Source organism: Mauremys mutica, chromosome 2 (assembly GCF_020497125.1).
Source record: "Mauremys mutica isolate MM-2020 ecotype Southern chromosome 2, ASM2049712v1, whole genome shotgun sequence".
In the NCBI taxonomy this organism is placed as follows: Eukaryota; Metazoa; Chordata; order Testudines; family Geoemydidae; genus Mauremys; species Mauremys mutica.
Genome location: NC_059073.1, coordinates 98,846,574 through 98,863,787, shown reverse-complemented (window position 1 = coordinate 98,863,787; position 17,214 = coordinate 98,846,574). Strand labels below are relative to the sequence as shown.

General features: G+C 39.2%; 1 protein-coding gene across 2 annotated transcripts in view; it reads right to left on the bottom strand.

Moving 5' to 3' along the window:
• DOK6 (docking protein 6) overlaps positions 1 to 17,214 on the bottom strand; it is a 395,012-nt gene that overhangs the window by 327,568 nt on the left and 50,230 nt on the right. The window contains exon 1 of one of the 2 annotated variants that reach the window (XM_045006142.1): positions 7,215 to 7,342. The exons of the other annotated variant lie outside the window; for it this stretch is intronic. Within the exon in view, the coding sequence (XP_044862077.1) occupies positions 7,215 to 7,283 (69 nt within the window). The 5' untranslated portion in view covers positions 7,284 to 7,342. Of the gene's footprint in view, positions 1 to 7,214; positions 7,343 to 17,214 lie in introns of those variants that run through there. 2 annotated transcript variants of the gene reach the window in all.

The window sequence follows — 17,214 nt, the reverse complement described above, 5'->3', positions numbered from 1 at the left end:
TATGTACGTAAAAGTCAGTAGTTACTACACCATATATTTGCATAATTCATTGCAATACCCTTAAAATTACAGGAAATTATGGCCTTTATTTTAAACTGTGAACATATAAACTGTATAAACCATGTCATCATAAAGGATGGTGTTATGCACTGCTAAGTACAATATATTACCACCACAAGATGCAGCACTCATCATGAAATATCTTGGGCTTTATCTATAGTTACAGGAGCACAAATAGCATAATGCACCAAAGTGCTGTGCTGTAACTCCCTCATAGGGATAGTGTGGGCACAAACTGAAAGGTTCCTAATTTGCATTAATATAATCCAGAGAATTAGCAACTTTTAAATTTGTGCCTTCAGCATCCACATGGGGGAGTCAAAGAGCAACAATTTGGTGCGCACTGCTATTCATAGTCCCATAGTCCAAAATGAGGGGCACCGTAGACATGCTCTTGGAAAATCAACTACTTGTGTACAGATTTCCATGCAAAGGAGGTCTATGTATTTAAAAACAATGTTAGTAACTTTATTGCAGCAACAACCCTCCGCCTCCCCCAAAAATTACCAGAAAAAACAATAAAAGACATCTGCTAATGACTAAATAATACAAATATGTTAAAGGCAAAAGTGTACAGTGCTCACTTTATTTTTTATTATAAATTTTTGCACTGTAAAAAACAAGAGTATTTTTCAATTCACCTAATACAAGTACTGTAGTGAAATCTTTATCATGAAAATTGAACTTGCAAATGTAGAATTATGTACAAAAAAATAACTGCGTTCAAAAATAAAATAATGTAAAATTTTAGAGCCTACAAGTTCACTCAGTCCTATTTCTTGTTCAGCCAATTGCTAAGACAAACAAGTTTCTTTACATTTACGAGAGATAATGTTTCCTGCTTCTTATTTACAATGTCACCTGAAAGTGAGAACAGGTGCTCGCAGGGCACTTTTGTAGCCAGCATTGCAAGGTATTTACATGTCAAATATGCTAAACATTCGTATGCTTTGGCTACCATTCCAGAGGACCTGATTCCATGTTGATGATGCTCGTTAAAAAAATAATGTGTCAATTAAATTTGTGACTGTATTCCTTGGGGGGAGAGTTGTATGTCTCCTGCTCTGTTTTACCAGCATTCTGCATATATTTCATGTTATAAGCAGTCTTGGATGATGATGCAGCACATATTCGTTTCAAGAAAACTTTCACAGAAGATTTGACAAAACGCAAAGAAGGAACCGATGTGAGATTTCTAAAAATAGCTACAGCACTCGACCTGAGGTTTAAGAATCTGAAGTGCCTTCCAAAATCTGAGAGGGACGAGGTTTGGAGCATGCTTTTAAAAGTCTTAAAAGACCAACACTCCGATGTGGAAACTACAGAACCAAAACCACCAAAAAAGAAAATCAGCCTTCTGCTGGTGGCATCTGACTCAGATGATAAAAATGAACATGCGTCAGTCCACACTGCTTTGGGTCATTATCGAGTAGAACCCATCATCAGCATGGAAGCATGTCCTCTGGAATGGTGGTTGAAGCATGAAGGTATATATGAATCTTTAGTGCATCTGGCACAGAAATATCTTGCAATGCCAGCTACAGCAGTGCCATACAAATGCCTGTTCTCACTTTCAGGTGACATTGTAAACAAGAAGCAGGCAGCATTATCTCCTGCAAATTGTAACCAACCTTGTTTGTCTGAGTGATTAGCTGACCAAGAAATAGGACTGAGTGGACTTGCAGGCTCTAAAGTTTTACATTGTTTTATTTTTGAATTCAGGTTTTTTTGTACCTAATTCTACATTTGTCAGTTCAACTTTCATGATAAAGAGATTGCACTACAATATTTGTATGAGGTGAATTAAAAAATACATTTGTTTTTGTTTTTTACCGTGCAAATATTTGTAATAAAAATAAATATAAAGTGAGTACCATACACTTTGTATTCTGTGTTGTAATTTAAATCAATATATTTGAAAATGTAGTAAACATTCAAAAATATTTTAAATGGTATTCTATTGTTGTTTAACAGCGTGATTAATTTTTTTAATCACTTGACAGCCCTAGTTATTATTGTCCAAGTATATAAAGTTATATATGATACATAAGAAATACATGATACCACTATGTGGGGGACATATTTCAACTTCATGCAATTGGATTGGCTGCAATACTCACAAGAGCCAAAATCATGAGAGATTTATGCTGGTAATCCCAACTAATTGTCAATCCAACCTTTCTAATACACCATCATGTATTCTGTATATGCCCCACACAGTTTACAGAAAAACTCTTTTTGAAATTATAAAAATCTTTAAAATTGCTCTGGTACTCTTTCCCATCTCTATGAATCTGTAAAACCAGGAGCGCTGATTACAATGCCCAGTTAAGTGTTCAGTCTGAGCTCAATCCAAATTCCACTGAAGTCAATGGGAATATTTTCCATTGGTTTACTGGAGCTTTTTCAAGACATGTCCAACAATATGCTTTGAAAATTGATGTAGTTTAACATACAGGGTAAAGTTTTCAAAAGCATCTAAGTACCTATATCTGATTGACTTTCAAAATTCAATGAAAGTCAATGGGACTTAGATGCCTAAATCACTTAGGTGCTTTTGAAAATGTTGCCTATAATTAACTAAATGAATACTAATCAGCACATTTTCAAGAATTTTGTCAGAAGCCTATCATTTTTAAAATGCCATTTTCCTATGAACAATAAGTTCGGGGATGAGAAACAGAAGAGTAGGAATTCAAGCTTCGCAAGTGTTTGGGCATATTGAACAAAGTGCACTTAGACATACTTCTCGTCTGAAAACTATTGTCTAATCTAAGAGAGAAAAAATGGGATACAGCAAAGGATTATATATAAGCCTTTTAGAAATGTACAGCAGACTGCCTGCACTACGGTATTAATGATGGCTAAACATATACTAGAGAGTAAAATTTATCCCTGTACCCGAGGGCCAGCCCAATGCTCATGTGCCACTTAAATCCCACTGAGGGTTTAAGTAGGACTTAAATGGTACATAGACATTCTGTACAGGGATGAATTTCACCCCTTGTAGAAAGTGCTCTCAAAGTAAAAATATATTCAAGTAGAATTACAGATAATGACCATCTTCTTCCCCACACAAACCCCTTATAAGTAAAACTATAGGAATTGGTTATCCAAAGACATGAGAAAAAGTGAATGCATTCATAATTTCAGAGAAAAAAAAGGAGAAAACGGACACCAATCTAATAAGCGATATCATAATCAGCCAGCACTACATGAAACTGGATAATAAAAGGCAAAAATCAACATGTAAGCTAGAATCCCCAACCCGAAGATAAAACAAAGCTCTCTGCACTTGACAAATATCCAAGTTAAATGATCCCCTACATCCTTATTTCAATACCAATGAAACAGGGAGAAAAAATTGAAAATCAAATTTCCTTACAACAGTAGACAGCATATTTCTTTATGTACCCAATGTTCTGCAATCAATTACACTGTTTGTCCTGTTAACAGCTACAAGCGATCGACATGAGACACTTTACCTTTTACATGCTATACATAATGCTTAAAAAAAGTTAATTAAAAAAATAAAATTAAAAATAATGTTTTTGCTTGATTGTTTTAGAGCAGTGAGCAAACTTATTTGATTGGGCTCCCCTTCTTTGTGTCTGTAGTCATTTATGCCGCCTCCACAAGTACATATACCGGCACCCAGCTCTGAAGGCAGCACCATTCCAGCAGCAGCATAGAGGTAAGGGAGGCAATGTAAAAAGTGATATTTGTCAATATAACTTTTCACATCAGGGTTAGCACCCCATTGACACACTTACTTCCATGCTGCTGCTGCTGCTGCTGCTGCTGCCACCATACCGGGGCTGACAGCCAGAGCCCCACTGCATCCAGGTAAGGGATTTGAGGGGGGCGGATGGGAAGGTGTGGAGAGTCCAGGTGGTAGGGCTCTGTCTGTCAGCCCTGGGGCACCGGTCTCCAGCTGTTCCCTTTAACCCCGCTTCATACGTGTGCATAACCCTTTTTTTAGGAGCCTCACCCACCTGGGGTTAACAGACAGAGCTCTTAAAAAAATATATCACACAGCTTGTGCCTCCCCTTGGGAAGCCTGCCCCATAGTTTGAGAACTTCTGTTTTAGAGTGAACTTAGTGCTGTCAAAAGGAGCTGGAGCAACAACCTTGAGAAACCACAGACCAACCTTGAGCTAAGAAAGGTATAGCATGCTGCTTTTATTATAATGAAAATTTCCAAAACCATCCTACCAACGTCTCACAATCCTGATCCAGTGGAATCACTTTTAGGGAAAATAATTTAGAGCCTATATCTATTCAGCACTTGCGCTCTGCTGTTAAAGCCAGTTAGGATGCCAATTAGAACCCCTTCTAATTATTTTTGTGATTTTTGGGTTACTAAGGCCAGACCCAAAGACCCTTGGAAACAGACTGAAACCACAAGCTCACTTCAAAAACTACTGAACACATGATGAGAAAGGGGGAGGGGGAAGTGTGTGAACTGTTTTAATTTTCATTGAAATTTCATTTTCATTTGAGTCAAAAATTAAGCTTGATAGACATACAGCTAACAAAAACCACAGTAATTCTGTATTCAGGTTTGGTTTGTAATTATTCCTTTTTTTATTTTCTGGTAAAATCTCTTCAGTTATGCGAGTTCCAATATCATGCTCTAGTGGAGAGGGATAGCTCAGTGGTTTGAGCATTGGCCTGCTAAACCAAGAGTTGTGAGCTCAATCCTTGAGGGAGCCACTTAGGGATCTGGGGCAAAATCAGTACTTGGTCCTACTAGTGAAAGCAGGGGGCTGGATTCAATGACCTTTTGGGGTCCCTTTCAGCTCTATGAGATAGGTATAGGATTCAACATTTAGCTGTACCATAATTTTAAGTTCTGATTTCCTCTAGAAGACTACAATGTGTTTATTTTCTTAGAAGCATAACATCAATAATTATGGATCTAATATCATCCCCCTATAATCCATGCCCACAGATCTGACCTCTCTTATGGAATGCCACCTCTATAGCAATGTTCTCTCATATCAGCACCCTACACAGAGTGGAGACAGAGATGGAGCCAGAGTCAGGATATATATTCTATACCTGTGAGCCATCTTCCACAGACACTGTTTCTTTTTGTGTGGGACCCCTTCTGCAGCTGAAGATCCCTTGAAGAAATTCATGACAGCATGGCTCAAATGGAGATGAATTATTCAGGATCTGGAGGAGGGCAAGGAGCACCAGAGCTGGCATAGAAACACAGGGCTTACTTGACTATAGCCCGGGCTGCACCTGTAGATCCTCTGGGAGATGTGGGGTTTGAAGGCAGAAGTGCTTCCTATGCCCTAGGAGTGCAAACTCCAACCCTAGTAGAACTATTTTGGGGAAACTCTGTGAGAAGATCCTCTTATTTTTAGGTTATCTTCCATGTTTTTTTTTTCCTGTAGACATGGAGATCCAGAGCTATAAATTTAAAACTACTAAAGAATGCCTCAAATACTATATATTATGAGAAATGGCATTTATATTAGTATCCATAGGGCTTTTTATCCACTTTTCTAAAGTATGTTATATATTATATAATTACTATTTAAAACAGTAACTTGTACCGAACATATTTTCTTCTCATTTTAATTCACCAAAGTAATAAAGAATGTGGCTATATTGCCAGCAGTCATAACACTATTTGCTGTTATCTTGTCAGATCCCAAAACTAAAGCAGGAATGGGCCTGGCTACTATACTTGCACAGGAGGAGATCACAGGTGCATCTCTAAAAAGGTATATTAGTGATAAACTAGATGGGTCACTGGTCAACCAATATCCAAGCAAGATGTAAGGGAGAAAGTATTGCTGATGGAGTCAATAATGAAATGTAATACTGAGGTCCTAACTTCTGAGGCTCATGAAAAGGCCCAATAATAATAGTATTAATCCCAGGGTTTTGCTCCAATTCCAGCTTGGGTTATTACAGCTCTAATTACATTCCTCACTGCATGAAAACCGTCCTGGGTAGATTCCACTGGTAAAGTTCACTTCCTACCTTTAAATAACGTATTAGTTGTGCTACTGTAGACTAGCCAATAGAGCTGGTTGGAAAATTTTATGTCAGAATGATTTTACTACTGAAAATTCACTTTCCAAAAAAAAAACAAAAAACAAAAAACAAACAAAAAAATCTTCCATAGGAAAATTTTAATTTTGCTGAAAAATTTCAGTTTTCCATTGGAAAATTAGTCCCTGCTCAAAGCAGCCTGTCTGGACAGTTGCTGCTCCCAGCTTTAAGGCATCCTGCTAGGCAAAAAGCCCCAGAGCCGGAGCTCCCAGGGACTCCCATGTTCTGGTCTCCGCTGGTGGGCTTCTGGGGTTTAGGGTAGCTTAGGGCCATGACACATTTCAAAAAGGTTGAAACAAAATATTACATCAACTTTTTTCTAAACAAAATTTCAGAATTCCCATTCCATGAGAAAATTTGAAATTCCAATTTTTTGTTCCATTTTGGAATTTCCCACAGAATAGGAGTTTCAGTTTCTGCTGGGTAATGTGTTTCATACAATACAGCCACCTTTGGAGTGGATCAGCCATCCTAACATACGTATAAGTTATGTATGGTATATATGAACATTCAGGATAAAAAAGGGGAGATTAAAAAAAAAACCCAACAACATTTATAAGTGTGAATTTTGTCCCCTTCCTAGTGACTGGTCCACATGAAAGACAAAGTTCTAGTGGTGCTGATGCTACCATCCAATGGAGTGACTCTTTTAGCTCAAGTAGTAGAAGCTTGTGCATTGGTACTAAGGAGCTTGGGTTCAACATCTATTCCTTGGTGCCTGGTGATGGACGCTAGTTACAAATGCATGTACTGACAAAAGCATTTTCTAGTGGTTAGAACAAAATACTGTGATGAATACCCAACTCTGTCACCAATATGATGTGTGACCTTGGTTAAGCCAACAACTTATTTTGATATGGTTTGCTTATCTGCAAAATGGAAATGATATGCATCTACCAGCATTGTTGTGAGGCCTAAATAATATTGGGGGGGGGGATGGAGAGGGAAGCAGAGATCTCTTCAGATGAAAAGCATTTAAAAATGCCAAGTAGTAGTATTGCTGTAAATCCAAATGTATTTGCATTAGATGTATTAAAGCAGCTGATTCTAATATCTAGATTCATTTAATATAAACATACCAAATTCTTGGTGATTTGTCCAGGATCTTGGTTAAACAGTCTGAAGTAGGTTACTTGCCCTTTTGGCATAAATATAGTCCTTATTAAGATTTGTGATTTGCAATACTTCTATATTTGGATAATTTCTTAAATGAAAAGAAGCAAAAAAGAGACCAAAACCTCATCCATCAGTAGGTATTACATTTATGACATAATAAATTTCCATAGCAACATGTTCTAGTATCATAAACACAGACATCATGAAATTATGAGGTCTTAGGGCTGAACAAAAATAGCAGTTAGGAAGTGGAAATGCTAATAAAAAGTAATAGTAATATGGATCATACTTGCTAAATAATGGATCATTATTTAAAACATCTGTAATCGTTTCTGGACAAGCTCTTAAAGATTATTTCCACTTGGATAAATGCCACCACATTCTCACTAAATATATGGTTTTTACTTTCATTCAACCTGTTATGTAAATATTTAAAGGTGATGTCTAAATCACTGACAGAAATTACTTCAGTGTTAAATGTTGAAGACACAAATATTTCCCCATATGAAACATAGTCCTTCATTTTTTAAAAAAATATTTAAGTTATGTTTAGATAAAACTATTTGATAAAACTGAGGAAAACTGCCTTTGGTTTTTGCATACATTTTCCAGTTCAACTTAACATCTACTAAATTTTCAGCTCCTTTAAACATAAACCAAATGTAAGCAAACCACAAGAATAGGTAAAGAAAACTAACTCAGTACCCATTAGCAAGTAAATGAGCAATAATAAAACAACAACTATAATAAAGCTCAAAACCAAAAACCAAACAGTGCCTCCAATTTCATGCACCACTCCGGGCAACTCACCAGAATATGGTGACATTCAGGTTAATTCAAGTCTTCTAGAGTGTGGTCTACCTCACTTATGTAACATGAAGCTGAGAGTCATGTATGAAGCCCCCAAACTTTGCTGGCTACAATACTGAACCAAGGTAAAATAAAATTATACAAATTGAGGCAGGTCACCAACACGCATTACTGACATAATTACTATTTATATCCCAAACTAATTGTTTTTTTAATTAATCTACATAGCTGTGTGTTCCTATAACTGTTACCGTCATCCTTCCTTCTTCATTTTCTCCATTTATGTCCACCTTGCATCATGTCCTAGTTTACATTGTAAACTCTGAAGGGTGGGGTTTTCTCTTACTATGTATTTGTAATATGACCAGCACAGTGGGGCTCTAAGTTGATCGAGGCCCCTGTGTTCCATATAACACAAATAATAATAAAATATATAGCCTGATTACTTTTTAAATGGTAAAAGTCACAAACAGAAGCAGCCTGAAACATAGAAATAGGTTCACTGATATATTTTCTCACTGTAGCTACCGGTAAGTAGAGCGTACTCATTTGGAAATACCGTATTAGTGAATTGAACATAAGAGTCTGATCCCCGTCCTTGCAAGTCTTATGATCAGCTGAAGAGACATTTTACTCATGCTCATTTCTGATAAGTTTTGTAACAGGATTAACCTAAACTGAAAAAGGTCACATATCCCTGAAAAGAAGCAGGCAAGCTTCAGAGAAGGTTGCAGTTGTCTTTCTGATTAACAGCATGAGGCCATTTTTATCCATTTCTTTTCCTCGTATTATGATCACTACCATTGCTATAGAATCTCATGTGGGAATGTGAAAACACTGAATTTTTGTGTGTGCATCTGTGGTAGTCTTACTACATCATCCCTCCCCACCCCCCAAAGAAAGAAAGAAAGAAAGAAAGAAAGAAAGAAATCTTCAGTTTTCAGAACAACAATTTAACTACTTTGGAAAACAGATACACCTGGCTACAGTGAATTGGACAAAATAAAAATTAGCTTGCAAATGAAAGACAGTTGATGTTGCCTAGCCTGAGACAGTAGAAGGTTCAAAGTTATGTATTTTAAAACAGCCTTGATTGCTTGAAGACCTTATACTCCCCTGTTCTTCAAATATGGGAGAGTACATTATCTGACCAGATCACTGTCATGCATCTTGTGAGACAGTCTAGCATTTGGCAGCCCTCACACACCTCTCAGGTAAAAATCAGATGAATAAGACAGAAACATTGCACCACAAAATACTCTTTAACCTAAGAGAAGGCACATAGGGCTGTGAGCCAGAAGAGCATTAATTGTAGGCTCACATTCACTGTTAATATTTCTGCAATTTGCAATCCATATCATTAAGAAGACAGCCTAACTTTTTAATATGACAGATCCAAGCAACATTCTCCCCCCTCCATCATAATGCCTTTCAAAACAAGTATTCCAAAACTCTGTATTTGGCTATACCAGGGGTAGGCAATCTATGTCATGCATGCCAAAGGTAGCATGCAAGCTGATTTTCAGTGGCACTCACACTGGCCAGGTCTGGGGGGCTCTGCATTTTAATTTAATTTTAAATGAAGCTTCTTAAATATTTTAAAAACCTTACTTACTTTACACACAACAATAGTTTAGTTATATATTATAGACTTATAGAAAGAGACATTCTAAAAACGTTAAAATGTATTACCGGCACACAAAACTTTAAATTAGAGTGAATAAATGAAGACTCGGCACACCACTTCTGAAAGGCTGACGACCCCTGGGCTATACCATTAGCTGGCTAGCAATAATAATACAAAACAGTTAGCAACTCAATGTGAAGATTTAACATGATTTCTTAGGTTTATGCCTGGGCCATCAGAGACTAGAAGTACTCTCTGGAAGTAGCAAAGAGTCCTGTAGCACCTTATAGACTAACAGAAATATTGGAGCATGAGCTTTCGTGAGTGAATACCCACTTTGTCGGATGCATGCAGTGGAAATTTCCGGAGGCAGGTATAAATATGCAAGCAAGAATCAGGCTAGAGATAACAAGGTTAGTTCAATCAGGGAGGATGAGGCCTTCTTCTAGCAGCTGAGGTGTGAACACCAACGGAGGAGAAACTGCTTTTGTAGTTGGCTAGCCATTCACAGTCTTTGTTTAATCCTGAGCTGATGGTGTCAAATTTACAGATGAACTGAAGCTCAGCAGTTTCTCTTTGAAGTCTGGTCCTGAAGTTTTTTTGCTACAGGATGGCTACCTTTAAATCTGCTATTGTGTGTCCAGGGAGATTGAAGTGTTCTCCTACAGGTTTTTGTATATTGCCATTCCTAATATCTGATTTGTATCCATTTATCCTTTTATTCCATCAGCAAGGGTCATTTGGGGTATGTCTACGCTGCTATCAGACACCCGCAGATGGCCCATGCCAGATGACTCAGGCTCACAGGGGTATTTAATTGCAGTGACGTTGTTCAGGCTTGGGTTGGAACCTGGGCTCTAGGACCCTATGGTGTTGGAGGGTCCCAAAACCCAGGCTCCAGCCCAAGTATCTACACCACAATTAGGGCTTGTTTACACTACCACAGTAATAATGTAACTGGAGTCGATATAGCTTAGGTTGACTTATCACAGTGTCTACACCACACTGCATCGACCAGAGATGCTCTCCCGTTGACTTAACTAACTCGTCTCGGAGCAGTGGATTACCTGAGTTGACTGGAGAGTGCTCTGCAATCGATTTAGTGGGTTCATTAGACCCGCTAAATTGACGCCCACTGCAAGTAAGTATAGACCGGGCCTTAATCAGCCACTTAGCCAAATACCCCCGAACCCAAGTCAGCTGGCATAGGCCGGCCACGTGTGTCTAATTGCAGTGTCGACACACTCATGGAGACCCTTTCACAGGTTAGAGATGCCTTTTGTTAGGTAGAATTGCTGGGAAGGCCAGACTGCACAAAAACACTATCTGCCTTTCCCCAAGATGAATTCCTAGTGGCACCTTTCCTTACTGGCATGGAGTGGGGAGGGATGGGAGCACCCACGGAGGCAGCGCCTATGGACCTGTGCTCCTTCAACTCCCATTGTTTTAAGAAATAGCTGAGGGAGCTCAGCACTTTCTAGGATGGGTTCCATACCCTGCTGAACAGGCCCTGTTAAAAGTACATATTTTATTTAAGTATTCTGATGACATTAGTAGATCAAAATATAGAAGAGATAACCACATCTCTATTTGTGGTAAGAAGTGCATCTTCAGTAGATATACTTTAAGTGGCAATCCATGAAAAGATAATTATTGCAAAAAACAATGTGCTGTAATATACTGTTATGGTTAGGTTAAATCTCATTGAGACTGGTGGTACAATAGTGGGCCATCTCTCAAGATAGTTGTAAGAAAACATTGCGATCCTTTATGGAACCAAGTAGCTGAAACAATACAGGCCTCCAACCAAAACACAGGCACATATATCACTGCCCGGAACAAAGGCACTTGGCAAGTCACATGTGGGCAGAAGACTTTTGTAGGCTATTGTTTTGTGAAGGTTTGTGTATCTGAGGAAAAAAGGCAGAAAGGCCAGAGAAGCAGAGAGAAAAGGCAGAAAAGAATCACCAGATACACAATAGAAGCACTGAGAAACATGGCCCTGAGAAAAAGCTAAAAAAGTGTTTTTGGACTATGTGCTGCCTGCCTGATGGCTTGGATCAAATAAACTCTCTCTCCTTGTTTGCTTTCTCCTGTGTTCAGGGAAACGAGACTTTGTACATTCCTTGTAAATACACAGGTTTGTGCCAAAGACAGCTGACTCCATGATCAATTTCCCCTGGTAATGAAAACAACCAACCGGTTGGTAATGAAAACAACCTGAACTCTACCTAACTACTCATGTGAAATAAAGAACAACATAGGATGACCAGACAGCAAATGTGAAATATTAGGACGGGGGTGAGGTGGTAATAGGAGCCTATATAAGAAAAAGACCCAAAAATCAGGACTGTCCCTATAAAATCGGGACATCTGGTCACCCTAGAGTAATAATACATTACAAAACTATAAACCTCTATTTGGAACACGTCGGTTGCCAAAAGTCATGTTTTCATACCTCTAGTTCTATTATCTCAAGCATGCAGATGTCAAAATTAAACCTGACAACTGACTTAGGGTTGCCCCATGTCTGGTTTGCAACTGAAATGTCCGGTTTTAAGGACCTGTAGTCTCCAGTCAGAAGTATTGGCCGTAAACCAAAAGTCCAGTTACCACAATTTTCTAGGGCTGTAACTAGGACAGGGCAAGAGAGGCAGCTTCCCTGGGCACAGAGCTTGGAAGGCTTAGTACTCCAATAATGGAATGCAACATTTTAGGTCAACTCAAATCTTGTCTTTCAAATCTGTCCTAGATTGCTAGTGACCTGAAGTTATTTTCACAGTCCCATATGAAATGAATTTTCTGGTTTCATTCTATTTATTAGGGAACAAGTGTCCATATCACAAATACCATCATAAATCGCATGGCTATGCCTCACTGAAGAATGAATGTGCATGAAGACTGAACTACTCTCTGACAAAAAAGACATAAGAAAACTCTTTGGCACGACAGTGGGAAACTTACATTGCTGCAGTGTGTATTGTGCCTATGTTGTGAATAATAAATAGAGAACGTCAGTCTCCAGGGTTGTCATTCTGACACATTTTGCCAATATTAAAATTCAGTTACTACTTAAAAAAAAAACCCAAACAATTTAGTAATTACAGAAAACTGGCATTTCGTAAACAAATAATGCTAATGTGATTAAATTGCACCTTCCCATTGCTAGCAGAGGGACTGTTTGATCAGACTGGAAACAGAATGACCATACCCACTGTGATGCTGGCAGGCCAGGTACCAGCTTTTGCAAAGGCTGCAGGCATTAGCGAAGAATTGACAAACTCATAGCTGGAGACCAGACCAGTCTACCTGTATGTTAGTTTTGCTCAAATTAGGTATTAGTCTTATAAGAATGTATGCAGTGTTTAGACTCTATGAAATGCATGTAAGTTGCTGAATGCATCAATCTCACTTGTTATATCTGTATTCCATGCTATAAGGAAACATGTAAATTTTGCTCTATAACTTTGAAAATGTTTGCTCTAAACTTGTGAACTCTGGGGGAAGAGTGTTTCCCCCCAACTATCCAGAAGAACTATCAAATCAGATTGGCCATCAAGAAACATCACAACAAAGGATTGGTGAATGGCCTATCGCACTTTGGAAATGCTACGCACGAAGCAGCTCATCCTATGGACTTGGAGGCTGAATGAAGGAAATAAAGACACAAGAACATTTCCCATCTCTTTGCTGTTTGAACTTTCACAGGGCCAGACACTCTCAACTGAAAACAGAGATGCCCAGAGGGTACCCCTGGGTCTGCCCCGAAAGACATTCTGAACTGACAGCTCACTCCAGTTCTGTAGCTCTTAGGATTTAGATTGCAACTCATTTGTGTGTATATGTTTGCTTGTTTTAACCTGTAAATGACTCATTTCTTTTTCCTAGTTAATAAACCTTTAGATAGTATCTTACATGATTGGCTACAAGTGTTGTCTTTGATGTAAGAACTAGGATACTCTTGGGACTGGAACCAACCTGAATATTTTGAGATTTTTGGTGTAAGTGACCATTTATCATAAAAGCAACTTGCCTAGGTTCCAAGATAGACTGGGGAGTCTAAGGGGACTGTCTGTGACTCCATGGTAAGACGGTTACAGTGATCCACAAGTTCACATTTGTCACTGGCTTCACAAAATCTAATTATAGACCACACCACCAGTTTGGGGTGTCTGCCCTGTTTTTAACAGTCTGCCCTGATGTAGACACTCACAGTTGTGAGCCCCTCCAGACAGCATGATACCCTCAGTTCCTGATTGGAAGAGGGTGCCCTCCACCATCAAGGCTCTGCTCTTTTCTCTCTCCCTACTCAAAATACACGTGGGGATTATATGGTGGGTGGAGGCTAGGGCTAGAGAAAATGGAGCAGAGATGCACCTCTCCTAACCACCCCAGGCCAATTTGGTGGAGGAGAGGTGGGTTGAAAAAGTCGGCAACTATAGTAATTCCCCTACATTAGTGGGCATGTGACAGCCATTCTTGCCACTGAAAACTGCCTGTTTTGCCATATAGATAGCATACTTATCAGAAGTGGGTTTCCAAGTTTGCTATGGGTCTGACCAGATTGCCCTTTGGGATCAGAAAGTAATTCTTTCCTCTGGGCAAGATTAACAAGGTGTCTGGTTATTTTTTTCACCTTCCTTACAGAATCCTGAAGTATAAGGAGAAGAAAGCATACCTTAAAAAAAAAAAAAGAGTGGTGGTAAATGTCAATACATTGTATTGTAACATATGGCTGGTGTCCAGTGCAGGTAAGTGGCTTCATGGGGCCATTCTTAGGTTAAACCTGACCACAGGACACCAGGACTAATGAACCTTGTTAGCCTATGGGACAAGAGGAGATCTTAAGTCTTCACAGACTGAGCTACCCCTCTCTGCCCTCTCACTCCCCTTTGAAATGGGGAAGTGGAGGCCTGAATGATTAATTCATTCATGGAAGTTTCGCTGAGGAAGCCAACCCTCATTCCTTGGTTGTCTGGCATGAGGTGATTCCATTGCATCCTGGACCAAATTAATCTGGAATTAAAGAGGTTTGGGGGGGGGGGTGTCAGACCTCATAATAATAAAACTAAAAAAATTGGGGTCTTCTACTTTGACACAGATGCAGCAATGGTTTTATTCTCATGTGTGTCCTGATCACACTGACAAACTGTAATTTTTGTAAAATCTGTAGACTTTTTTTTCTAAAAATTCAAGGATAGGTAAATGAGGAGAATGAGCCAAAATTTGCTGTCAGGTCAGTACAGGTGCCATTCCTATCCAGCCCAATGTTCCTATTATGCTTTTATATATTGGCGTTTCACATAAAGAAGAAAGGGAATAAATTATATGGATTAAATTATTCCTCCCTCTATGTGTACATTGGGGGTAGTGGGTCTTAAGGCATATCCTCTAAGGCCTCAATGGATGATCAGGGCGGCATTATCTAGTAGCCACAAAAGGGAAAAGGAGGGTAGCTATTCCTGTTGGCAGAGCTAATTACCTCCGAGGGAATGTCTGGACAGGCCCTGAATAGGCCGCCTGTTTATACCATCAGGGCAGTGCTGAACTGGAGCATCACCTAAACCTGTTACACAAATGTAACATTAATTACGTCTACATTTCATACTCCTTTCAGTGGTAGTTGTATCCATCAGGCAAGGTACTAACAAACTTCAACAGGACTTTATTTTTAAAGTGGAAACCTCTTTACCAAGCTGCTGCTGCACCCTCTGTAACTCTCCCTCTCTCAAGCAGCTTGAAATTGTTCTATTGTGACTGCAGTAAGAGCGCTTGTAATAAGCGCAACTACTACATCCTCATCCTCCAGTGGACCATCTGGTGAAGGCAAAGGCAGGCGAGAAAGGCAATCAGCTACCACATTTTTGTTTCCAGGCTTACATTCCAGTTCATAATTGAAAAAGAGTAGTCTTGCAGACCATCTAGCAATAAGATATCCTGCTCTTCCCAGTCCTTCCATGGTAAGCAATGTTGTCAAAGGGCTGTGGTCTGTGTGCAACTTGAATGTGTGGCTCCACAGGTAAGTTCTCCATTTTTCAGTAGCCCAGACACAAGCAAGTGCTTCTTTTTTGACTGTAGAATATTTTCTCTCAGCATTACTTAGTTGTCCTCATGAAGTTGTGTGAGGACAGCCCCAAGTCCATAATCAGAAGCATCAGTAGTTACAATTGTGGGCAACGCAGGACTGAATAGTGCAAGTACTGGACTATGTACAATCAAGTCTTTCACTGTTTCGAAACTAGCTTGTGCATCCATTGTCCACACTAAGATTGAACTTCTCCGTAGTAATTCTCATAACAGTTCAATGACAGAAGCATAATTGGGAATGAATTTTGCATATCAGGCGGTAAGACCCAAGAAGGAACGTAAGGTTTGCAAATCTATTGGAGGAGGAGCATTTGAAATTGCCAGGATATGATCTGGATCAGGTTTTAGTCCAGGCTGTGAAATTGTATGCCCCAGAAAGGAGAGTTCAGTTTGTCTAAATTTGCATTTGGACCTATTAAGCTTGAGGCTTGCTTTGCTGATGCAGTTTAGTACAGACTGCAGGTTATTGTCATTCTCCTCAGTAGTATTTCCAAATATGATAATATCATCCAAATAGCACTGAACTCCATGTTAATTCTTCAGAATCAATGACATTTTTTGGAAGGCACTTGGGGCTGATGCAAGACCATATGGAACATGTTTAAAATGAAATAGTCCCTCGTGTAATAAATGCTGTTAGGTCTCTGCTATCTTCATGCAACATAACCTGGTGGCATGTACTCTGCAAATCAAGAGTAGGAAACATCATTGCTCCACGGAGTTCTGCCAATACTTCTTCTATGTGAGGAAGAAAATGGCTGTCAACCAGTATAGCTTTATTTGGCTCCCTTAAGTCCACACAAAGGCGAATGCCTCCACCCTTCTTTTGTGTCACTACTATAGGTGAAACCCATTCGGAGGAGTTAATCTCTTCAATAATGTCCTTTTGAACACATTTTCTAAGGTCCTCTGAAACAGCTTCTCTGACTGAAAATGGTAAGCGCCGTAATTTCTGTCATACAGGCATCACATTATTCCACATTTTAACTTTATGCAGAAACTCATAAGCACAGCAGAGTTTCTCTTCAACCTGGTGTTGGGTCCCAGCTGAAACTGGTGTGTGTACCACAAGAGTGCTTTGCTGAGGAAGATCAATTCATCCATTAACTACCCTGAGATTTAAAGCAGCCAATAAATCTCTGCCAAGGATAGGAGTGCCTTTGTGGAAAATATAGAACTCTGCAGTTACACAGCAATCACCAAAAGTAACTATTGCTGGCAGGCAGCCATATACTGGAATATGTTTTTTCAAATAGCACACCAACTCAAGTTTGTGTTCAGTAAGAGGACATCTGTAAAGTAATGCAAATAGATGGAATCAGGTAGTATAGATACTGCTGAGCCAGTGTCCAACATTAGCTGAATAGAGTGTGATTTGCCTGAGGGTATGGTGGAAACATTTACAGTGCACTTTATTTGTTCTGGAATATGTGCAGTAG